This window comes from Natator depressus, chromosome 23 (genome assembly GCF_965152275.1).
Source record: "Natator depressus isolate rNatDep1 chromosome 23, rNatDep2.hap1, whole genome shotgun sequence".
Classification (NCBI taxonomy): domain Eukaryota; kingdom Metazoa; phylum Chordata; order Testudines; family Cheloniidae; genus Natator; species Natator depressus.
Genome location: NC_134256.1, coordinates 3956042 through 3980773, shown reverse-complemented (window position 1 = coordinate 3980773; position 24732 = coordinate 3956042). Strand labels below are relative to the sequence as shown.

Below are 24732 nucleotides of genomic sequence, written 5' to 3'. Positions count from 1 at the left end.
AAGGCGACTTTCCCTGAACCAGCCAACCGTCCCGTTGAGGGAATACTAACATGCCTTTCTTGCTTCAGTGTTTTGCTGCAATCTCCGGAGCTTTAGTGAATACCCTCATGGTCTGGATATCCCGGCCAACCCATAAACACAGGTGTTTCTAAGGAGGAGGGTGGGACGGCTGGGTCAATGAGGCAGGCTGCCTTTCTCCTGCAGAAGTGCTGTTTCTTCCTGGAGGGGTTCTGTGAACCTGTGGTGAAAGAAGGGTGGTCAGGATTGTTCTTTGAGGAGCAATGGTGAAGTTCACCACTCCGGGGTGACATCACAATCCTTCGGTGTTTACACACCAGCTCCTAGAAGGAAGCATTTCAGAAAGCAACGACCAGAGCACGCCCACCACCATGGCCACGGAGCGAGAGGCAGCATCGTCTGCTGCAGCCAGCGCAGCTTGCAGACCGCTTTTCATTACCGACTGTCCCCCGGGCGATCCCAGGATTGATCCATCCCGCCACCGTGGCCACACTGCTCTTTTTAGCACCCTGGCTCGATCAGAGCAACACAGGTATGTCTACCTCAGCCGGAAACTACACCTCCAGCTTAGACACTGTTCCATTGTCCTACTGCTCGTACAGCGAGGGAGTTTTCCCTGAGATTTAATCTACATCTGCTGGGCTGTCGTGTGAACCCACTGCCCCTTGTCCTGCCCTCTGTGGGAAGGGAGAACGACTTTTCTCCAGCTTTCTTCGGGCAGCTTTCCAAGTATCTGAAGACCGCTATCGTGTCCCCCTTTCCTCTCCTCTTTTCCCAACTAACCATACCCAGCTCCTTCAGCCTCTGCTCATACGGCTTGCATTCCCATCCCTCTGATCATCTTTGTCGCTCGCCTCTGGATCCTTTCCAGTTTCTCTACTTCCTTCCTATACAGCGGTGACCAAAACTGGACACCGTACTCCAGCTGAGGCCCATCCAGCACTGAGTAGAGCAGTACTGTCACCTCCCTTGACTTCCTCCATGGGTAGGAGGAGCACCATTGCTCTTCTCTTCAAGAGGTCTTGGAACCCATTAGCCTCCAAGCGGTCCCCGCGCAGCTGATGAGAGAACTTTGGGAGCAGTGTCCGTTGTGCCACGCCACGAGGCGAACCCCATCCGATTGTGGGGCTGGGGCGAAGGGCACCGCTGCTTCATCTGGTGAGGATGAGGATGACAACAATGGCAAAGCACCTGGTCCTGCTGGATCTACAAAACCATGCTCTGAAGAGTCGCTGGCCTCTGTTTGCCAGAAGGTGGGAATTGGCGACAGGGGGTGGGTCACTTGATGATGACCTGTTCTGTTCATTCCCTCTGGGGCACCTGGCACTGGCCACTGTCGGAAGACAGGACACTGGGCTAGATGGACCTTTGGTCTGACCCAGGATGGCCGTTCTTATGTCTATTAGAGGAAGGAAAGTTGTCCTTGCTCCTCCACTCAGCTGGAAGAAGGCTGAGCTGGTGCCAATGGAGTTGCTGCAGACGTGGCTGAAGGAGCCCTTGGCGTACAACTCCTGTCCAGGTAGTCTTGTCTTCCCATGAGATGGACACGGGCCCCCCCCTCCCCCCAAGAAGGCCACATGGGCACAGAGGGGAGCAGACCATGGAGTGATGGGGTCCCAGTATCCATCCCTGGAGTGGTCCATAGAGCTCTGGTGGGAGGTAGAGGATGGTGGTGGCCCTTGGGGAGTAGCTGTGCGGTTATCACCCAGGGTCACCAAGGAGAACGAATGCGCCAGGTTCACAGTGACTCCGAGCATCACGGGCGGCTTGGTGCCATCTCAGGACTGTCTGGGTGAAGTCAAGAGAAGCAGCACGTCAGGTTCCTGTAGGACTGAGGTCGCTCCATGCCATGAATCTACCCAGTGCTGGTAGATGTTGCAGGCGGCCCAAGTTTCTCCCCCGGGAGGAGGCTGCTCCCGGTGCTGCTGACACAGTCTGCAGCAGTCGGAGTCTGTAACCCAAGCCAAGCGTCAGGACTGGAATGAGTCAGGGACCAGGGGCAGGGATTAGGAACAAGGAAGGAACCCAGGAGCACCGCAGGGCAGGGAAGCAGGAACCAGGAGTCAGGGGGAGACGACCATCGGTAACGAGCCTGAACTCTGAGAAGCAGAGTGGCACAGAGTGGGGCGTGGGCGCTCAGGCCTAGCGGTCAGAGCCAGAGTCAAAGCCGGAGTCAGGAACTGAGCAGAACTGGAGACATAAGAGCACGTCTCTTGGTTCCTCCAGCCAACCTGGCGGGCCTGGATCAGATGCTGGCCCAACGGATTTGTGTTGCAGAAGGATCTGCCATCCGGCCTCGCCATCCTTTTCGGGTCTGGGACATCAAGGAGTTGCATATTTTCTAATCACACAACGAGCCGAGCAGTCGTGCTGCCATACGGGCACCAACCGCTCTGTCGCAATGCTGGGAGGTGGTGGAGAGGAAGCGATGGTGGCTGGCTTTCCCTTGGCTGAGGAGGCCCAGTGGGCAGGCCCAGCATGTGAACATTGCTTGGTAAAAGACCCTGAGCTGGAGGATGGGGGCGAGCGGCCCCATTAATGAAACGTGCGTGTGGACAAACACTCAAAGGAGACACATTTTGCAGTGTAGACATACCCAGACGCTACTAGAGGAGGACAGAGTGCCGCACTGAGCTGGTGTCGGTGACACTAGGTTCCCTTGTGGCAGTGGGTTCCACTGGTTAATGACACAGCAGGGAGAAAGCATTTCCGGGTATCGGGTTTGAATTTCCCACAATTCAGTCTCATTGACTGTCCCCTTGTCCTTGTGTGAGGAGACAGGGGGAGCAGGCCCTCCCGATCTCCCTTCTGTCCTGGGGACCAGGGTGTAAGAGACATTTATCACATTCCCTCATTCACCAATCGAGATGTTCCAGGTCCCTGATCATTCTCCACCCAACCAAGACCCAGTCCCCCCATTCCCTCTCCATCCCCTTTGACCCACCACCCATCCCCTCCATCCCTCCTGCACCCCCTGCTGCCCCTCTCCAACCCCCCAGCCTCCCCCCTCCATCCCTCCGGCACCCCCCTCAACTCCCCTGTACTCCCTCTCCATCCCCACCCACTCCATCCCTCCGAGACCCCCCCTCACCTCCCCTGCCCACCACTCTCCAGCCTTCCAAGACCCCCATGCTCCTCCCCTGCACTCCCCCCTCTGTCCCTACGGGAGCCCTGCACCCACCCCGCACCCCACTCACTACCTCAGAACTGACGTTACCTGTTACCAAGTCACTGAGAACATGGAGGAAAAGGATCTTGAACGCTTGTGGGTCCATGTGCAACCAGCTAAACCACAAGTTGGGCTAGTCAGAGGCATGTGCTACAGACCCTCAAATCACATGTGGGAACAGGCCAAGGGGCTCCTTACACAACTCTCTACAACGTGGGGGTGAGCGGGGGAAAGAGAGGGCCATTTCAGCCCGAGCGCCATATGTGGGAGGTCTCAGGTTATCGGTCCCAAACCATCCTCGGAATGGCTACAGACCGCAGAGAACAAAATTTCCTACCTCAAAAAATGGTTGCATCCGAACCTGGGGGAATTCGATGTTAGACCTCGTCTCGACTGATAAGGAGGAACTGCTCACAGAAGAAGAAGTGACTCACCCTGGGCTCTTGGAGATGCGTGTCCCTAGGGATGCTCCGTCGGAGGTGGTCCCCGCACGGCTGATGAGAGGACTTCGGGAGCCATGTCCGTTGTGCCATGCCACGAGGCTAACCCCCACCCCAGTTCCTTCTCTACCGCAGAGGCATAGCCAGACGCCGAAGTAGAGGGGAGGAGGGCGGGTCATGGAGCACCCCACAGGGACACGCATCTCCAAGAGCCACACAGGGCGAGCCGCTTCTTCTTCGAGTCACGTCCCCATGGGGGCTCCATTGTAGGCGAGTCCCAGGCAGTATCCCCCACGGAGGGCTGGGACTTCCGACTCGGATGGGCCACGGATGAAAGTACTGGGGAGCCAAATAGGGCAGCAGAGACAGCGTCCTTGGTGATCCCGTAATGTTCTGCCCAGGTACGGCTCGTCGGCACAGCTCTGAGACGGGGCTAGGCTTTAAGAAGGCAACAGCGGAGGAGACCGAGATGGTCTGGAGGGGCCATGTCGTGAATCTGGCAGCACTTCGAAAGTCATTGGGCTGACCACACTGAGCCATTAGACCTTCCTGTCATAGAGAGAGACAATCCAGGGGACCTCCTGGAGGCCTTTGTCCTAGCGAGGTAGAATGCGAGGGCTCTCCTACCACCTAGGGTGTGGAATATGGCCTCCCTATTGTCCCGGTGAGGCGGGAAGGTGGATAGACTGGTTCCTGTGGCACGAGGAGGCCACTTTAGGGATAAGCCCCAGACGCTGCCTTAGTGTGACCTTGTCGGGGAAGAATACTGTGTACGGGGGATCTCCCCTACCCTTAAAGACAGTTTGCATAGACAGAGGAGATAGCGAACAGGTGGCCAGGGGCTCAAAGTGGGGCCGAGGCCACCCTTTTAATACTAAATTACAGTCCCAAAAGGTGGAGGGGGGGACGGGGAAGGAAAACGTTTGTTATTCCTTTGAGGAACCTTTCTGTGGCTGGGTGCGACAGTACGGAGGACCCCGTATATAGAGTGGTGAAAAGCCGTAATAGCTGCAAGGTAGACTCTGAGACAGCTCAGGGATAACCCCGATTTCTTAAGGGTGAGAGCAGATTCCAGAATCTGCAGAAGAGGTGGGGGCTCCAGACAGATTTGCTGGGACGTGCACCAACCCTGCAACCTGGACCATCTCTGTCGGTAAGTGCGTCGGGTGGAGGACGTCATGCGTGTAGTAGGAACTCCTGTATGTCCTTTGAGCATGAGCTCTCAAGGGGCTCGATCCACGTTGGAGACATGCTTTGAGTCGGAGGATCCCCAAGTTGAGATGTATGGGGTGCGCCCCTTGTCTTGTGTGAGGAGAGGCGGGGCGGTTGGGAGGGAGATCAGCAGGTACACTGCAAGCTGCATCAGGTAAGGGTACCAGGTCTGTCTCGGCCAGATAGGGGTGATCAGAATTACATGATCCCCGTCCCTCTTTATCTTTAGCAGGACCTTCAGCAGAATAGGAAAAGGAAGGTGTAAAGAAGGTCCTTGTCCCACAGGAGGAGGAGGAGCATCGCCCAGAGAGCGCCGTCCAATCCCTGCCCTGGAACAGAACCATGGACACGTCTTGGTTTGGTAAGTGGCAAATAAATCTGTGGATGATGTTCCCCATGGTGCGAACAAGTCCTGAAGTATTGACGGGTGCATCTCCCATTCATGGTCTAGCGAGCAGGTGCGACTGGATTTGTCCGCTACCACGTTCTGCATGCCCGGAAGGTAGGCCGCGGATAAGGTGGTGTTTCGAGAGATGCAGCAGTTCTGGCCCCGCCTTGGCGACAGACATAATACATGCCGGCTATGTTGTCCGGCAGGACTTTGGAGCCTGCTATCAGCGGGAGGAAAGTGGCGCAGGCGTTCCTGACTGCCCTCATTTCGAGAGGACGGATAGGAAGGGAGATGTCCACCAGAAACCATCTGCCTTGCATTGTGACCCCATTTCAATGCATGCCCCATCCTAGGAGGGATGCATCCGTGGTGAGAAGTAATGAAGGTGGTCCCTGGAGGAAAGGGGATCTCTTTGCATGCATTGACCGGGTCTTTCCACCGGTCTAGGGAGTTTTTGACCCTGGTTGGTAGTGACAGGGGTTTGGCAAAACTGTCCCTGTTTGATCTGTACCACTGCTGTAGGCATCACATGTGAAGTCTGGCGTGCGGAGTCACCGCCGTGCCGGCTGCCATATGCCCCAGGAGCTGGAGGCAGGTTCAGGCTGGCACTTGAGGGAGGGAGGGTTGGATGGTTTTGCTTTGTAGCGCATCTAGGTCGGCCCCTATAAATTCCAGGCATTGCACAGGTGCAAGGGTTGACTTCTGGGAGCTGATCTGTAGTCCCAACTCTGTGAACAAGAGCATCGTAACTTCGGGGGCTCGACAAGCTTCCTGGAGGAGACCATCGTCTAGGTCAGGGTAGATCCTGATCCCTGGAGATTTTAAATGGGCGGCCACCATGGGAAGAACTATGGAAAATCCTCTCTGGGCCGAGGAGAGACCGAAGGGAAGGACCCTGGATTGGTAATGATCGTATCGCAGAGTGAACCCGAGGAAATGTCTGTCAGCCGGTAGCATGGAGATGTGAAATATAGGCATCATGTAGGTCGAGGGCTGAAAACCAGTCTCCCAGTTCCAGTGACAGAAGGACCGTCGATAGCATGACCATCTTGAACTTCTGAGCTTTGATGAAGTTGAGAGCTTGGAGGTCCAGGATGGGCCTCCAACCTCCCTTCCTTTGGGGTATCAGGAAGTAGCGAGTAGAACCCCTTGCTTCACAGATGTTGAGGTACCGGTTCTATGGCTCCTAACTACAGGAGTGGATCTATCTCCAACTGTAGAAGACTCATGTGCGAAGGGTCCCTGAAGAGGGACGGGGAAGGGTGTGGTGGAGGGGGGTAGTGATGCGAAGTGGATGGAATATCCAGATTGGACGATCTCTAGGACCCATCTGTCCGATGTTACGTGCTCCCGAGCACTGAGAAACGCTGGCCAAATAGGTGCAAGGTTACAGGTGGTAGCATGGAGTGGTCTTGGCCTGTCAAAAGCGGGGTTTCGGGGCAGGCAGTTGGGTTGAGGCCTGGGAGCCTGAGGGCTTCTGCTTCGAGAACCTCCCCTTCTTTCTTTGGGGCTGATAGAGCCGCGGCACCAGGAATTCCGCCGAATACGGTCTGTGCTGGTACCGTGGGCTGACTTGTCTCCTTTGCCCTGGTGTATAGATTCCCAAGGACCCGAGAGAGGCCCTGGAGTCCTTCAAGGAGTGGAAGGAGGCGTCGGTCTTCTCCCCACACAGCTTCACCCCTTCGAAGGGGAGGTCCTCCACCATCGGGAAACCCGTGAGGCGCAGCTACGACATGCGTCTCATCCCCACCGCAGCGGAGTCGTGTCGAGAGCCGACTGCAGGGTTGTTTTTGCCACCAGTTGGCATTCCTGGAATCCCGGGAGCTGTCTGGCACCTTGTCAATAAAGTCCTGTAATTGGGGGAGTCATACTTCTCCAGAAGCGCCTGGTAGTTTTTTCTGCTCCCTTGCAAAGCAGAGCCACCGGGGCCGGGTTTTCCCACACCACCTTAGCGGGATCTAGGATGGCCTCACTGAGCAGGAGGGGGATTTTAGAGGTAGAAGAGGTGTGGAGGATATCAACAAAGTTGGTGACGCATATCCTTCACCTCCTCCAATGGTGCATGGAGGGTGTCGGCCACCATCTTCGCCAGCTCCTGGAATAGGCAGAAGCCATCCGCAATGGAGGGCGGTGATGGCATGACCCCCTCATTTGGAGAAGAGGGGGATATGGCCTTGGGTGCGATCCTCTCCTCCGACTCCATCTCCTGCTCTGCCACTTCTAAGGGTTCTGAGGCTCACGGTGCGGCCTCTGCTGACACGTGGTGCCCTGGAAGGAAGGCTGATAGTGCACTGCCCGGGGGTCCCAGTACAGCCACTGCGGTGGCATGAGCCCTGGTGGTGCCCATGGGTGAGCATACCAGGATGGCGGCAGTGCCATCTGGTGGTATATTCCCGGACCCTGCGCTCGGAGAGCTGCCTCCCGAAAGATGATCTTCTGGTGAAGCTCTCAGTCTGTGCGGGATCTCGGTCGAAGTTGCTGGCAGAGGGAACGCTTTCATTGGATGTGGCCCTCACCGAGGCAGCAAACGCACTGAGTGCGCTTGTCCGCAAGGGGGATGGCCTCGCTGCAAGTGCGACATTTCTTGAAGCCCAGAGAACTGGGCATAGCCTTGTCCAGGGGCCGATTTGAACAATGAAGTCTTTTCTTTCTTGTTTTTTCTTCTTCTTCAGTCAAAATAAAGATAAAAGAAGGCTAAAGAGCTCTTGGAAGCTAAATATTAACAACTGAAAGAAGAGTTAAGGATCTGCAAATGGACAGGCAGTAGAGAAAGAACGGAGGACGGGTAGACTCATGGCGCAGCACAAAGAGAGACAGCGCATGTGCGAGCCCAGCGGACACGGCTGCCGAAGTTCTCCGACCAGCGGCGCAGGGACGCAGACACACCTCAAGCGGAGCACCCATAGGGACACGACTCAAAGAAGAACTAAAAAATGAATAGTAACTTTGGAACAAGTGCTCATGACTTGACCACATTTGAGCTGGGCAAACAGAATAAAGTGCAAACCAGCAATACAGGGCTTTAAAAGGGCCAACTTCACAAAAAACTTTAAAACAATTATAAGCCAAATCAGCTGGGACGAAGAATTTAATCAGATGCATGTGAATGATAATTGGGAATTATTCAAGAAAACTTTACTACATGCCTCAAAAGCCACAACTTGAGAAAGAAGACTGCATTGGTGGAAAAAACAACCTGGCATAGAGGGGAAGTGAAAGCAGCTACTATATATAAACAAACAGAATACAGGGGAAGTTCATAGTAATGAATATAAATCTGAAGCTAGGAACTGTAGAAAACAGATAAGGGAAGCAAAAGGAGAACTTTATGGCCAGCCAAGTTAAAGACAATAAGAAGGATGTTTTAAAAGTATATTAGGAAGAAAAAGAATCCTAGCAATAGTGTTGATCCATTACTACATGGAAATGGTAGGATTGTCAATATTAATTCAGAAAAGGCAAAAATGTTCAGTAAATATTTATGTTCTGTATTTGTGAGGGTGGGAACAAATTATATAGTCAGATCATAGGATGATAACACTTCCCATTCCACTAGTATCTCTGGAGGATGTTTAAACAGCAGCTACTAAAGTATCAGCAAGTCCAGATAACTTGCACCCAAGAGTTTTAAAAGAGCTGGCCAAGGAGCTTGCTGATCCATTAATGTTGCTTTTCAATAAGTCGTGTAAGTCAAGAAGTTCCAGAAGACTGGACGAAAGCTACTCTTGTGCCAATATTTAGAAAGGATAAACAGGGTGACCCAGGTAATTATAGGCAGTCAGACTCACATCAATCCCAGGCAAGATAATGGAGAGGCTGATATGGGACTTGATTAATAAAGAACCAAAGGAGGGTAATATAATTAATTTCAAGTAAAATGGGTTTATGGAAAATTAGTTTGGTTGATAAAGATAATGGTGCTGATGAGATATACTTAGATTTCTGTAAGGCATTTGACTGGATAGTACACAACATCTTTATTAAAAACTAGAAAGATACAAAATTAACACGGCCCACATTATATGGATTAATCGCTGGCTAAGTGACAGGTCTCAAAAGGTAACTGTAAATAGGGAATAGTCATCAAGCGGGTCCGTTTCTAGTGGGGTCCCACAGGGATGAGTTCTTGGCCCTTCACTATTGGATATTTTTAACAATGACCTGGAAGGAAACATAAAATTATCACGGATGAAGGTCGAGGGAGTGGTAAATAATGTAGCGGACAGGTCACCAATACAGAGCAATCTGGAGCACCTGGTAAACTGGACGCAAGCAAACAAAATGTGTTTTAATACAGCTAAACGTAAGGTGATTTATTGTGGAACAAAGAATGCAGGGCATACTTACATGATGGGGGACTCCATCCTGGGAAGCTGTGACTCTGAGAAAGACCTGGGAGTTGTGTTGGATACAAAACACGAGTTCCCAGCGTGACGCTGTGGCCAAAAGGGCTAGTGTGACCCTGGGATGCATCAACAGGGGAATCTCAAGCAGGAGCAAAGAGTTTATTTCCCCTCTGTAGTTGGCCCTGGTGCGACCGCTGCTGGAATCTTGCGTCCAGTTCTGGAGCCCACAATTCAAGGTGGATGTTGGTAAATTGGAGAGGGGTCGGAGAAGAGTCACGAGAATGATCGGAGGGTTAGAACACCTGCCTTGTGTGCGAGATTCAAAGAGCTCAAGCTATTTAACTGCACAAAGAGAAGGTTCAGGGGTGACTGGATCCCAGTGATCAGTACCTACCTGGGAACACGTTGATAAGGGGCACCTCAGTCCAGCGCAGGGAGGTCTAACAGGACCCAGTGGTTGGACATGGAAGCCGGGCACATCCAGGTGGGCGATAAGGCGTGCATTTTTAACAGTGAAGGCAGCAACCTTTGGAACAACTCACCCAGAGTCATGGTGGATTCTCCATCCCGGACAATTTTTAAACCCAGATGGGATGTTTCTTTTTTCCCCCTCTAGCGCCACCAGGAATTAACGCAGGGCAGTCCTGTGGCCGGCTTTCAACAGGAAAGCCGATGAAATTATCTGAGTGGCCCCTTGTGTCTTTAGAATCTATGAATCCCTTTGCGGCCCAGGGACCTCCTGATGGCCATTGGCAAAGGGCCCAAGGGGGGCAGAGGGGTTTACAGGGACCACTAGGTCTGAGGTCTACATAATAGCACACCAAAGGGGGGGCATGTGAGGTCTCTACCGACATGGTCCTACCCAGCCTGTGACGTATGTACGGACGATATTTAAGGAGTTATGTATCTATACGTTCTAAGGTGTGTACGTTAGGCCAGGTCACCAGGTGATACACAGGTTCTGGGCAGGCAGGCGGGGTAGGAGACGCTTCTCTTGCCCTGACTGACCATTGTGTATTGAGCGTCTTACAACGGGAGTCTCTCTGCACACGGCGCGTCCAGCTAATCGAGACCATGAAGTCGCCAAGAGAGAACAAGATCTACAGGCATGCACGGCCTCGCGGTGGGGGCGGGTCCTGCTTATGACTAAGATCAAAGAAGAAGCCTGGAGAATGCAGAGAGACACCCAGGAACCAAGCTGCCAACAGGTTTGTCTTAGGAACAGAGGGTGCCAGCCGGCCTGGCTGTTAGAGGCTGGGGGAAGGACATGGGGGGAGCTGGTCTCTGGAGAGAGGGGAGTGTCTGGTAACTGCAGTCTGGGCTCTAGTTCTGGTGTGGACGTAACTCATTGTGTCCAATCATTCTACCTCCTTGCTGTTACTTGAAGCTCTGGTCTCTGCGAGATACACCTGAATTCCCTCTGAACGTGGCTAAGGCCTGGGGGTTCAGGGTGCAGGGAGCTGAGGTGGATCCGGGAAGCCGGGCTGGGCTGTTCCTTTGGGAGCAGTGGGGCTGTGAATGTGGCGAGTGCCAGGTGGAGCAGGGGCCGGGTGCTCCAGGGGGATGCTCATGGTGCGGGGGGCTGCTGGTAATGTGCAAAGGGCCAGCAGGTCCTGCCAAGGCTGGGAGGGGAGCGCTTGTGTTCCCCAAGCCAGGGAAGCTGGGGAGCAGAGCCCCGGCAGGCCCAGACAGGGGTTCCTCATGCTAAGGGCAGGTGGTGGCGAGGTGCCTCACAGCCCTGGGTACCCCAGGAGCATCAGACCCCTCCTCCATGTTGTCCTCCCCACTCAACCCACCCTAGAGTGCCCCTTCCTTCCCCCTGCACTCCCATGGCCTCCTGCACCCCATATTCCCTGCCTCATCCCCCCCAGAACCCTCATTCCCTCCCCCCCCTTTATTCCCCCTACCCATCCCCTGGGACCCCCATTCCCTTCTCCCCCCCCCATATTCCACCCTGGGACCCCATTCCCTTCCCCCCCATATTCCCCTCTCCATCCCTCTGGGACCCCCCCCCCACTCCCAGCATTCTGCCACTCCCCACCCCCTTCCCTCAGCAGTTCTCCCCCCAAGTCAGAGCCCCCCTCCCCCCCCCACACACACCCCCTGTCCTGGAGCCTGCAGCTTTGGCCCCTCATCTCAGACCAGAGTCTTGCATTGGGGGAGGGGATGGGGGGGAATTGAGGGGGTTGCTCCTCCCCCCAAAGTGTCCCACCAGCCACCACTTGCCCTGCCTGCGCCTTGGCTCCTCACAACCAGCCTGCTCCAGCCACACAGCATGGCCACTGGGCCCCCGCCCCCCGCAGCTGGGGGCCCCACCCCTCCCCCAGCCAGCCACCCCCACCCAGTGCCAACCCACCCCCACCTTCCTCCCCCCTTCCAGACGGACTCCCCCAAATGCACCATTCTAGCCCCACCCCACTTCCAGCCAGACTCCCCCCCCCCACACACACCATCCCGTCCCACCTGTCACCCAGCCAACCACCCACCCCCAGACCTCACCACCACCCATTCCTCCCCCAACCAGTCTCCCCCCCCCCATACCCATCCCCATCCCCACCCTGCCCCTGCCCAGTCGCCCCCCCACCCATCCTCCCCTTGGTGCAGGATCCGGTACAAAGAGGATCGAATGCTCCAGCCCCAGCAACAGGGTTTGTGTGGAAGGGCAGGGGATGGTTCCTCTCCCCAGCACCCAGCGGTGTGACCCCCTCACTGGGATCCCCCGCCTCCAGCACCCAGCGTCTCTGCCCCCCCCACCCCTCACTGTGATCACCACCACCCCTGGCACCAGGATCCTCTGCCCCCACCCACCACTGGCATCCCTCACCCACCCCCGGCACCCGGCTCCTCTGCCCCCCACCCTGCACTGGGATCCGCCCCCCTCCAGTACCTGGCTCCTCTGCCCCCCATCCTGCACTGGGATTCCCCCCCCCCATCTCCATCTCCTCTGCCCCCATCCCCAGCTGGGATCCCCCCCCCAGCACCCAGCTCCTCTGCCCCCCACCTCTGGAATTCTCCCCATGCCCCCAGGGGCTGACATGGTCCATCCCCCCCCCGCAACGCTCCCCTGATCACTAGCACCCAGTGTCTCCATCAGCTGCTTTCCCTCACCCCTGCTGGCTCTAGTACCCATCATGGATATCGGTGTCCCCACTTCCGCCTCCTGGAGCCAGGGACCCGGAGCTGAAGGCTGTAAGGGAATTGGGGTGGGGGGTGTCCCAGGAATTTCCTCCCCATCCCTGCCTCCTGGCTACAGCTGCTCCCTGGGAGTTGACGCGGGACGCATTCAGACTGGAAAGAAGGCGTTCGTTTTTAACAGGGAGGGTAATTAACCACTGGAGCAACTGACTGAGAGGCGCGGTGGATTCTCCAGCACTGGCCGTTTTAAAGTGCCGACAGGATGTTTTGCTAACAGGGAATTATTCTGGGTCTCTGGCCTGTGCTGTCCAGGGGGGTCAGATTAGATGATCACAATGGGCCCTTCTGAGTTTATAACTTTATTCCTACGTCCCCCCCACCCCTCAAGTTCCCCTCCCCCAAGTAAGACATGCCCAGCATCCTTCTCCTCCCAATGTAGCTCCCTGCTACACCTGCTCCCTCCCCGGGTTTGCTATTCCCCCCCCCCCCCCAAAAGGAATCCCACAATTCCCTACGGCTGAGCCTTGCTCCGCTACTGTGTACTTCAGCTGGGAGTGAGTGGAGATAGGGGGTGACTGGGAATGGCATGGCCTGGTGCCCGAATCCCAAACCCTGCTGCCGGGCACCCTCAGGCCGAGGGGAAGTTTGGATCCAGGCCCCAGCCCTCTAAGCCGGCGCCACGGGGATGCAGAAGAGGGTGGGGGCCACCCTGGGGGAAGTGGGCGGTACGGGGTCGACATGTGGGTGGATGCCCGTCCCGGGGGGATGCCCGACGACACGGGGGCAAAGGGCTAGTGGGTGCCCGTCCCGGGGGATGCCAGGGGCATGGAGTTGACATGCTGGTAAATATGGGCAGCATGGGAGAGATGGGCTGGTGGGTGCCCATCCTGGGGGGGCACAGGCAGTAAGGGGGCAAAGTGCCAGTGTAGGGCTGTTCCGGGGGTGCATGTGGGGGCGAGGCAGGGGCATGGCCCGAGCACACTGCACCCTGCCCGTTCAGCCTGCCCACATGGGGCTGGGGCTGCCGCACGTGAGCTCGAGCCGCCCGGGAGTGGGCGTGTCGGGCTGGGCTGCCCCGGGACAGTCCCAGAACCCAGAAGGCTTCAAGCTCCACATCTTTGGAGGAGGGGAGGAGCACAGGAGCTGGCTGGAGTGGAGGAGTTGGGGTGGGTTGCGGGGCCGGTTTAAGGCATGTGCACACAACAGGCCTGCTGGGTCCCAGTTCCAGCAGTCACATGATCCCAGCAAGATCCCCGGCTCCATGCTTCAAAGAAGAAATTCTCTAGCCCTCGTGATTGGGAAGAACGGGGTCTGGGGTAACCAAAGCAGTGACACTGCCTGGGTCTGCAGAGAGCCTGAACCTGTTGCTCTGTGAGGGGACAGCTGCCTCAAGCAATCTGAGGGGGCTTTTTATTGCCAGCCCCATTACTTCACCCTGCGAGCCTCACCCCAGCAGGGAGCTCTGCCTGGGGCAGGAGGGGCACAGTGCATCAGGTCCAGAGCCTCCCCTTACACCACCAAGCAGACACATCCTGGCTGCAGAGGTAAGTACTGGGACCCCCCACTGCCACCCTGCTTCTCTGGCGGAGGGGGTCCCTGCTGTCCCTTAGGGAGTCAGACTCACAATGTGGGGGGGAGCCATAGGGGCTTATGATGTGATGTGCCAAGGGGCCAGCGTTGGCATCATCTGGCCCTAGTGAGTTGGGGGTGGGGAGGGCAGACCCGGGGGACCAGGTGCAGGACTGGGGAGAGGGGGTGTCCCATCAGTCAGGGTGTAGGTTCTGTGTGAGCCTGGGGTGGCCCCCCAAAACAAAGTTCTCCAAAAAGATGGGGCTGCCCACACACCCCACCCCCGCAGCGCCTGGTGGCCCCTGGGGTATCGCTCACCTGTGGATGGCTCACCCGCTTCGGCTCTCCACGTCTCGATGATGAGGGAGAAGGTGCCCTGGAGCGGAGAGAGAGCAGAGAGCGTGAGGGGGTGGGGTGGAGAGGGGTGGCCCGGGACAGAGATGGGATGGTGTGATGGATGGGGGGAGGGGAGCATGGGGCTAAGGAGGAGGAGAAGGTGCACAATAGGAGGAGAACTGGGGTGGGGGAAACAGAAGGCTGCCCTGGGGGCGCCTAACTGGGGGCATTGGGAGGAGAAGGATGCTGGGCATGTCTTACTTGGGGGAGGGGAACTTGAGGGGTGGGGGGACGTAGGAATAAAGTTATAAACTCAGAAGGGCCCATTGTGATCATCTAATCTGACCCCCCTGGACAGCACAGGCCAGAGACCCAGAATAATTCCCTGTTAGCAAAACATCCTGTCGGCACTTTAAAACGGCCAGTGCTGGAGAATCCACCACGCCTCTCAGTCAGTTGCTCCAGTGGTTAATTACCCTCCCTGTTAAAAACGAACGCCTTCTTTCCAGTCTGAATGCGTCCCGCGTCAACTCCCAGCCATTGGGCCTTTCTCTGATAGACTGAAGGGATCTTGATTAAATATTTGTTCCCTGGGCAGGTGTCAATAGCCTGGGATCCAGTCACCAGCTCATCTTCTTTAGTTAAGCTAAACAGATCGAGCTCTGTGAGTCTCTCACTACCAGGCAGGTTTTCTAACCCTCTGATCATTCTCGAGACTCTTCTCTGACCCCTCTCCAATTCATCAACATCCTCCTTGAATGGTGAGCACCAGAACCGGACACAGGATCCCAGCAGCGGTCGCACCAGGGCCAAACACAGAGGGGAAAGAACCTCTCTGCTCCTACGTGAGATTCCCCTGTTTATACAGCCCAGGATCGCATGAGCCCTTTCGGCCCGGGCATCGCATGGGGAGATCCTGTTCCGCTGATTATCCACCACGACCTCTGGATCTTTTTCAGAATCACAGAGCGAGAGCCCCCCCAGCCTGTCAGTATGGCCAACAGGCTTAGTGCCGAGGTGTCTCCATTGACATTTAGGCGTGTTTAAAAAAAAACCAAACACCCTCACACATTGTTGGCTTGTGCCCAGTTTACCAAGCAACCCAGAATGGCTCCGAGTCACTGTAGAATTGCAGGGGGTGGGCTGTATTATGGGGGAAGGGTCCTGAGGGGAGACATTATAGGGGTGATGCTGGGGGAGAGGGATCCAAGGGATATATAATGGGAGTGCAATATAGTAATGGGGGGGGGATAATGGGGATGTATGGTTAGGGAGGGGGCTGGGGAAGGCCATGTGTTATTGGGGGAGGGGCTGGAGGAAAGGGGTGTATGGGAAAAAAAAAAAAAAAGAGTATCATGGGGTCTGTTGGGTGGGGGGGGGGGTTGGTTTGTGCTGACCCAAGCAGCTGGCTAGGCTAGGCTGAGGGCTCCATCACGAGGCTTGGGCCCACCATCGCTTGAGCCCTGATTCCTCTGGGGACCCTTGACGCCGGGGGCGGGGCGAACTCAGGGGGTCACCAACCCAGCTCCCCAGGGGAGCTGCGACCAGGGGAATTTGGTGAGGGAGCATGAGAGGCAGACACACCTAACAAACAGGCTCTAAGCTTGGCCAAGAACACCCCCCTCCCCAAAATCCCTGCTAGAGTAAAAATACCGCAGGCAGGCATCCAGAGCAGAGTGGGGGGCTCCCCGGTTCATAGCACTGAACACAACTTGTGCCGTGACCTGCCACATGGGCCGGGGGCCTTACGTGGGCATTCGGTGCCAGCAGCTCTTGGCTCTCAGAGACCGAGTGCGGGCTCTGGAGACCGGAGGAGCTGAGGGAGACAGAGAGAAGACTTTTGGGGACACAGGAGAGCGGGTTCCACCCCATCTGACAGTCTCTGTGCTGCTGAGGAGGGGGGAAGTCTCCGGGAAGGAGATCATCAGGCTGGGGCAGAGGGAAACAATCCCATCATAGAAGATCAGGGTTGGAAGAGACCTCAGGAGGCCACCTAGTCCAATCCCCTGCTCAAAGCAGGGCCAACCCCCAACTAAATCATGCCAGCCAAGGCTTCGTCATCGTTGGGACCCTCCTTCCAGAGGGAGGGGAGGGATAGCTCAGTGATTTGAGCATTGGCCTGCTAAACCCAGGGTTGTGAGTTCAATCCTTGAGGGGGCCATTTAGGAATCTAGGGCAAAAATTGGGGATTGGTCCTGCTTTGAGCAGGGGGTTGGACTAGATGACCTCCTGAGGTCCCTTCCAACCCTGATAGTCTATGATATCATGGTCTCCTCTCACACTGAGGCCCTCCCCTTGGGGGGAGGCCCAGTTATTAGGAAGAGACAGGTCATAGCGATGGGGGAGTCGATCAGTAGAAATATGGAGACAGTAACATAAGAACGGCCATACTGGGTCAGACCAAAGGTCCATCTAGCCCAGTATCCAGTCTTGCGATAATGGCCAAGATCGACTGCCCCAGAGGGAATGAACAGAACAGGTCATCATCAGTTACCCTGTCGCTCATTCCCAGCCGCTGGCAAACAGAGGCTAGGGACACCCTCCCTGCCCATCCTGGCTCATAGCCCTTGACGGACCTATCGCCCATGAACTTACCTAGTTCTTTTCTGAACCCTGCTATGGTCTTGGCCTTCACAACATCCCCTGGCAAGGAGTTCCATAGGTTGTACATTGTATGAAAAAACGACTTCCTCTTGTTTGTTTTAATAGTTGGGTTTGTGATGACCGGGAGAACCGCCCGGTGAATTGCCTGCCAGGTGTGAAGGTTATGGAGCTCTCAAGGTATCGACACAGACTTGTGTGTAGTGCTGGGGAGGAGCCAGTGGTCATGGTACATGTAGGTACCAGTGACATAGGGAGGGACAGGAGAGAGGTCCTGGAGGCCAAATTTAGGCTGCTAGGTCAGAGATTGAAGTCCAGGACCTCCATGGGAGCTTTCCCTGAAACGCTCCCAGTTCCACACGCAGGGCCAGACAGACAGGCAGAACTGCAGGGTCTCAAGGCGTGGATGAGACGATGGTGTAGGGAGGAGGGACTTAGGTTGATTAGGAACTGGCAGTGCTTAACTTGTGCCAGGGCTGAGCCCCGGCACCTGTGGGCTTGGCAGTTCACAGCCCCGGCATCTCTGGGCTTGGCGCATCCGTTATGAATGTAAAAAAATTCCTTGAGTCCCAACGCCTCTTTCATTGCAAATTAAGCACTGGGAACTGGGGAACCTTTTGAGAAAGGAGACGCCTAGAGAGGAAGGATGGGCTCCACCCAAACCAAAACCGAACCCGATTGCTGGCATGTACAATGTAAAAGGTCGTAGGGAAGTTTTTACACTCAGGGCTGGGAGAAAGCCGACAGGTGCGGAGGATCACCCGGTTTGGGCAGAAACATCTCGTAGGGGAGGATCTATTAAAAGGGAGCTATGTCCTAGTAAAGAAGTTACATCTGGTAACGTACAGTTAGGAGCTAGGGAAGTGCAGTCAGCGGTAAAAGAGTCCGGTTTAAATATAGCACATGAAGGCGAGTTTCGGATATCGACAAAATGGACGAGTGCTTATCTACAAATGCTAGAAGTGTAAATGCGAAGAGGGGTGAACCAGAGTGCCTGGTATTAAGTGAGGATATTAATATAATAGACATCAAGGAAACGGGGTGGAACGAGGATAGTCAATGGGACAATAATACGAGGGTACAAAATATATCAGAAGGACCGAGCAGGTGGTGCTGGTAGGGGAAAGGCCCTAGAAAGCCCAAAGTCAAAGAAAGTAAAAATCTTAAATGAATCAAACTGTACCACAAACTCTGCGGATAGAAATTCCAGGCTTGACTAATAAGTGTCTAGCAGTAGGAATATCCTCCCGATCACCTGGCAAGGATGGTGACAGAGAGATTAGAGAGGCTACAAAGGCAGAAAACTCAATGATAATGGGGGACTTCAGCTATCCCCATATTGACTGGGTACATGTCAGCTCAGAGTGGGATGCGGAGATAAGATTTCTAGACACCGTTAATGTCAGCTTCTTGGAGCAGCTAGCCCTGGAACTCACAAGGGAGGAGGCAATTCTTGATTTAGTCCAGGGTGGCACACAGGATCTGGTCCAAAGGGTGAATATGGCTGAACCGCTCGGTAAGAGTGACCACAATGTAATTAAATTTAGCAGCCTGGTAGAGGGGAAAATACCAACAAAATCCGCCACGGTAGCATTTAACTTCAAAAAAAAAAAAAAAAAAAGGAGAACGACACAAAATTGAGGAACTGAGTTAAACAGGAATTAAAAGGAACAGTCACAAGAGTGAAACGCCTGCAAGCTGCATGGAAACTATTTTAAAACACCATAATAGAGGCTCAAAACCTAATGTATACCTCCAAATAAAATAAAGCAAGAAGACCAAAAAAAATGCCCCCGTAGCTAAACAGCAGAGTAAAAGAGGCGGTTGGAGGCAAAAAGGCATCCTTTAAAAATTGGAAGTCAAATCCTAGTGAGGAAAATAGAAAGGGACAAACTGTGGCAAGTCAAGTGTAAAAGTATAAGGCAGGCAGGCCAAGAAAGAACTTGAAGAGCAACTAGCTAAGGACACAAAAACTAACAGCAAACATTTTTAAGTAGATCAGAAGCAGGAAGCCTGCTAAACAGTCATTGGGGCCACCGGATGCTCGAGGTGATCAAGGAGCACTTAAAGACGACGAGGCCGTTGCAGAGAAACTAAATTAATTCTGTGCATCGGTCTTCACTGCAGAGGATGCGAGGGAGATTCCCACGCCTGAGCCATTATTGTTAGGTGACAAATCTGAGGAACGGTCCCAGATGGAGGTGGCGATAGAGGAGGTTTCGGAACAAATAGATAAATTAAATGGCAATAAGTCAGCAGGACCAGGTGGTATTCAGCCAAGAGTTCTGCCATTTCACATCTGAGTTCCTTCAGAACTCCTAACCATGGTAGAAAACCTATCACTTAAATCAGTCTGTACTGGACAACTGGAGGGAAGCTAATGTGACACGGATTTAAAAAAAAAACAAAAAACGGCTCCAGAGGCGATCCTGGCAATTACAGGCCTGTAAGCCTGACTTCAGTATCAGGTAGATTGGTTGAAACTAAAGTAAAGAACAGATTTATCAGACACACAGAAGAACACGCTACATTGGGGAAGAGTTAACACAGCTTTTGTAATGGGAAATCATGCCTCACCAATCTATTAGAATTCTTTGAGGGGGTCAGTAAGTATGTGAACACAGGTGATCCAGTGGATATAGTGCACTTGGACTTTCACAAAGCCTTTGACAAGGTCCCTCACCAAAGGCTCTTAAGCCCAGGATAAGAGGGAAGGTCCTCTCCCGGGTCTGTAACTGGTTAAAAGACAGGAAACAAAGAGAAGGAATAAATTGTTTTCAGAATGGAGACATGTAAATAGAAGTGTCCTCCAGGGGTCGGTGCTGGGACCAGGGCTGTTCAACATATTCATAGATGACGTGGAAAAAGGGATGAACAGTGAGGTGGCAAAATTTAAAGAGGATACAAAACTACTCAAGACAGTTAAGAGTTACAAAGGGACCACACAAAACTGGGTGACAAAATGGCAGATGAAATTCAATGTTGATAAATGCAAAGTAATGCACATTGGAAAGCATGATCCCCAATATGCATATTCAGTGAGGGGGGTCTAAATTAGCTGTCACCACCCAAGAGAGAGACCTTGGAGTCACTGCGGATAGTTCTCCGAAATCATCCGCTCAACGCGCAGCGGCAGTGAGAAAAGTGAACACAGACTGTTAGGAACCATTAGGAAAAGGATAGAGAAGACGACAGAAAATATCACGTTGCCTCTATATAAAGCCACGGTACGCCCACACCCTGAATATGGGGTGCAGATCTCGTCACTCCCATCTCAAAAACGATGTATTAGAAATGGGGAAAGGGCAGCGAAGGGCAACAAAAATGATGAGGGGGATGGAGCAGCTTCCATACGAGGGGAGATTTTCAAACCTGGGATGGTTCAGCTTGGAAAAGAGACGCCTGCGGGGGGATATGACGGAGGGCTATAACACTATGGCTGGGGTGGAGAAAGTGACGAGGGAAAGTGTTATTCACCCCTTCATGTCACACAAGAACCAGGGGTCACCCAGTGAAATTAATGGGCAGCAGGTTTAAAACAGACAGGAAGTACTTCGTCACCCAGCACACAGTCAACCTGTGGAACTCCCTGCCAGGGGATGTTGTGAAGGCCAAGAGTTTAAAAAAAAAATTAGGTAAGTTGCTGGAGGACAGGTCCATCAATGGCTATTGGCCAGAAAGACCAGGGATGCAACCCCATGCTCCAGGTCCCTGAACTTCCAACTGCCAGAAGGTGGGACTGGACGATGGGGGATGGATCACTCGATGATTGCCCTGGTTGTGTTCACTCCCTTTAAACATCTGGCACTTGCTGCTGTCAGAAGACAGGATACTGATCCCGATGGACCATTGGGCTGACCCAGTCTGGCCGTTCTCATGTTCTTGTTGGCCGCGGGGGAGGACGGGGTGGAAGAGGTGGGAGCTGAATGGGGATGAATAACTGGGGAGAGGGGACGTTTAATGGGACTGAATTATTAGGGGGAGGGGATTATAACAGGGTGTACTATGGGGAAGGGCCCTGGATGAGGAGGTATACAATGGAGGTGTATTACTGGGGTAGGGGGTGTATAATGGGGGTTATTGTGGGGTGCTGGGGGTGTATTACTGGGGGGAGGGGTGTAATATGGGGGGAGGGCACTGCGGGGCGGCTCTCACCGGCCACTTGAAGTGGAAGGGCACGCGGATGGGTGCGCTGGTGGCCACAGCGTTGCGGTCGGCAGGGACCATGTCGCTCAGGGCGGCCCCGAAGGTGCAGGGGGGCTCGGGGGACACGACAGCCTGGGCGTGCTTGAGGCAGACGCGGAAGAAAAGGCAGCAGGGGCTGGTGCCGGGGCACAGGCTGGGGGCGCTGCTGCGGAACCAGTGCACCTGGAGCTCAAACACCCCAGCCGGCTGGGCCTGCGGGACAGAGGGGGGGGGTTAGCATGGGACCCTGCCCGTCTCCTCCTGCAGATCCCCCCCACCCCACAGCTGGATCCTCCCCGCACACTGCTCCCCACCCCACAGCCTGCGTTCCCAGAACGTATCCCCACCCCACAGCCCAACCCTCCGGCATGCAGCCTCCACCCCACAGATCCCCCAACCCACAGCTCGTGCCCCCTGAGCGCACTGCCCCTCCCCCAAAGATCCCCCAGCCCGTGCCCCCTGAGCACACTGCCCCCTCCCCCAAAGATCCCCCAGCCCACAGTCCCATCCACCCAGAGATCCTCCCAGCTCAGAGACTGTGCCCCCAAGACCCTTGTCCCTCCCTGGGGTGAAATCCCCCCATGGCACCTCCAAGCCCCCTGGCCTCTCCTCCATAGTTTGCACCTCCCCCTCCCCAACTCACAGCCTTTGCCTCCCAGGGCAGAGACCCTGCCCCCCCCACACACACACACGTTGCCTCTCACAGCCCAGGGCTCATCTCCCCTCTCCAGAGAAATTTCCACCTTTTCCCCAGGGGCAAACTCCCCCCACTCCAACCCTGCCACTGCCCCCCCGCCCAGGGCAAAAGTGTCCTGGGAACCATGTAACCCCCCCCCTCCCCCAGGAGCACCACCGCCGCCTGGACTATGCAACCCCCGCGGGACACCCAGCCCCCTGGGTCCTGTACCCCAACTGCCCCCAGGGCATAGTTTCTCTCCCCCCCCCCGCAGCCTGGAACCGCCCCCTCCCCCCCGATGTTCCCTTCATGAACTTCCCACCCCGCGACAAGTGTCCCCCCTCCCCACCAGAGAGGGGTTGCCCCTGGGCAACCCCCCCGCCGCCGCCCCCTCAGACGTCCCAGGATACAGCCCCCGCCCCGGACCTCCCCGAAAGAGGGACCCCCTTTTCCCCAGACCCTCCACAGTGCCTGAACCCTTCTGGGGTCCTGCCAGCCCTCCCTCCGAGCGGGGACCCCCGGGGTGAGCCCGAGTCACCTGACCCCTCCCCGATCCCCCCAGGTCAGAGCGCGGGGCTGGTGGCGAGGTCCCGAGCCGCCAGCTCTGCCAGGAGCGCGGAGCTCCTGGGCACTGCAAAGCGCTCACCCCCCACCGAGAAGTCCCCCCCACAAGCGCGGTCCCCTTGGAGAGATCCCGGTTCCCCGCCCCAGCGCGCAGCTCCCCTTGGAGAGATCCCGGTTCCCCGCCCCAGCGCGCAGCCCCCCCTTGGAGAGATCCCGGTTCCCCGCCCCAGCGCGCAGCCCCCCCCTTGGAGAGGTCCCGGTTCCCCGCCCCAGCGCGCAGCCCCCCCCTTGGAGAGGTCCCGGTTCCCCGCCCCAGCGCGCAGCCCCCCCCTTGGAGAGGTCCCTGTGTCCGCGCCCGGCAGGGCACGGAGCTCTCGGAGAAAGGTCCCGATTCCTCCCCCGCCCGCGACACGTTCCCCTTGGAGCCGATTCCCCCAGCCACACACTCAACTCAGCAACCCCCCTTCCCAACTCCCCGCCTGCTGCCCAGCGCGCAGCCCCCCTTGGAGCGGTCACCGACCCCGCCCCCCCGGTGCAAACCCCTTGGAGAGATCACGGTCGTCACCCCCACCCCATGGCGTGCACAGCCCCCTCCCCCCCTTCGAACGGTCCAGGTCCCCACTCCTTATGCCCATGCGCGCAGCCCCCCTTGGGGAGATCCCGCCCCCCCCCGTACTGCCCCTGCCCTGCGCGGCTGCCCCCTTGGGGAGATCCCGCGCCCCCCCCCATACTGCCCGTGCCCGGCTGCCCCCTTGGGGAGATCCCGCCCGCCCCTGCCCTGCGCGGCTGCCCCCTTGGGGAGATCCCGCGCCCCCCCCCCATACTGCCCCTGCCCTGCGCGGCTGCCCCCTTGGGGAGATCCCGCGCCCCCCCCCACACTGCCCCTGCCCTGCGCGGCTGCCCCCTTGGGGAGATCCCGCGCCCCCCCCATTCTGCCCCTGCCCTGCGCGGCTGCCCCCTTGGGGAGATCCCGCGCCCCCCCCATTCTGCCCCTGCCCTGCGCGGCTGCCCCCTTGGGGAGATCCCGCGCCCCCCCCCCATTCTGCCCCTGCCCTGCGCGGCTGCCCCCTTGGGGAGATCCCGCGCCCCCCCCCATTCTGCCCCTGCCCTGCGCGGCTGCCCCCTTGGGGAGATCCCGCCCCCCCCATTCTGCCCCTGCCCTGCGCGGCTGCCCCCTTGGGGAGATCCCGCGCCCCCCCCCCATTCTGCCCCTGCCCTGCGCGCTGCCCCCCGGGGAGGTCCCCCTGAGCCCGGAGTCACTCACCAGCTGTGCGCAGAGCAGGGCCAGGAAGCCGGCGAGGAGCAGGGTCGCCATGGGGCGAGGAGGCGGGTGGCCCTGGGGGGCGAAGTCCCTGAAGCAGCAGCTTAGTCCAAGGGGGAGCGCGCCGGGAGCCGGTGCGCCCTGGGCAGGGCTCGGTGCGCGCCGGAGAAGGCCGCGGGAGGTGGGGGTCGCGGGTGCCCGCCCGGCGGAGCCCAGAGCCGGCGGAGGGACGCTGGGGGAGCCCGCCGAGGCTGCGGGGAAGGCAGAGCGGAGCGCACGGAGAACGAAGCGGCCGCCTGTCGCCTCCGGCTCTTTTAAACCCCGGCCCTGCCTGGTGTCGGGTTGCCTGGCCCGGCTGCACCCGCCCCCTTCGCTCCCCCTCCCCTTCCCACCGGCAGGGGCAACCCCCCGCCAGCGGAGCAAGCGACTGGGGCGGAGCCCACCCCCAGCAGCCGGGCTGGCCCGGGGCCCCTGCGGCCTCTCGGGCTCGTGGGTTCTGGGACTTTCCCTCCAGCCCCACGCCTGACCCTCCCCTGGGTTGGTACCTACTGGGCAGGGCGGTAGAGCACCTCACTGGCAGGAGATGCCTCTGCCCCAGGGCCCACAGCTCTGGGCCACTCGCCTGGCTCTTTGGCAGGCCTGCTTGGGCCGCGGAGCAACCTCCTGGGACCGCTGGGCCAAGTGGGAAGAGAGGCAGCCGCTGAAAGCTGGGAGCTCGGGGTATGGGGCACCCAACTGGTGACACCCTGAGCTGGAATAGCCCAGGCTGGATCAGAGAAGAGGCCCATCTGGCAGGGTATCAGGCCTCCCCGGCGAGCAACAGAGGCAA

General features: G+C 56.7%; 1 protein-coding gene across 1 annotated transcript in view; it reads right to left on the bottom strand.

Annotated features, from left to right (window-relative positions):
• Positions 1 to 24029, bottom strand: part of DLL3 (delta like canonical Notch ligand 3) — a 263951-nt gene extending 239922 nt beyond the window's left edge. Inside the window, exons 1-3 of the mRNA XM_074937098.1 lie at positions 23907 to 24029; positions 21373 to 21615; positions 14599 to 14656 (exon numbers count right to left, since the gene is read on the bottom strand). Of these exons, the coding sequence (XP_074793199.1) occupies positions 14599 to 14656; positions 21373 to 21615; positions 23907 to 23957 (352 nt within the window). The 5' untranslated portion in view covers positions 23958 to 24029. The remainder of the gene's footprint in view (positions 1 to 14598; positions 14657 to 21372; positions 21616 to 23906) is intronic.
• Between the last annotated feature and the right edge of the window lie 703 nt (positions 24030 to 24732).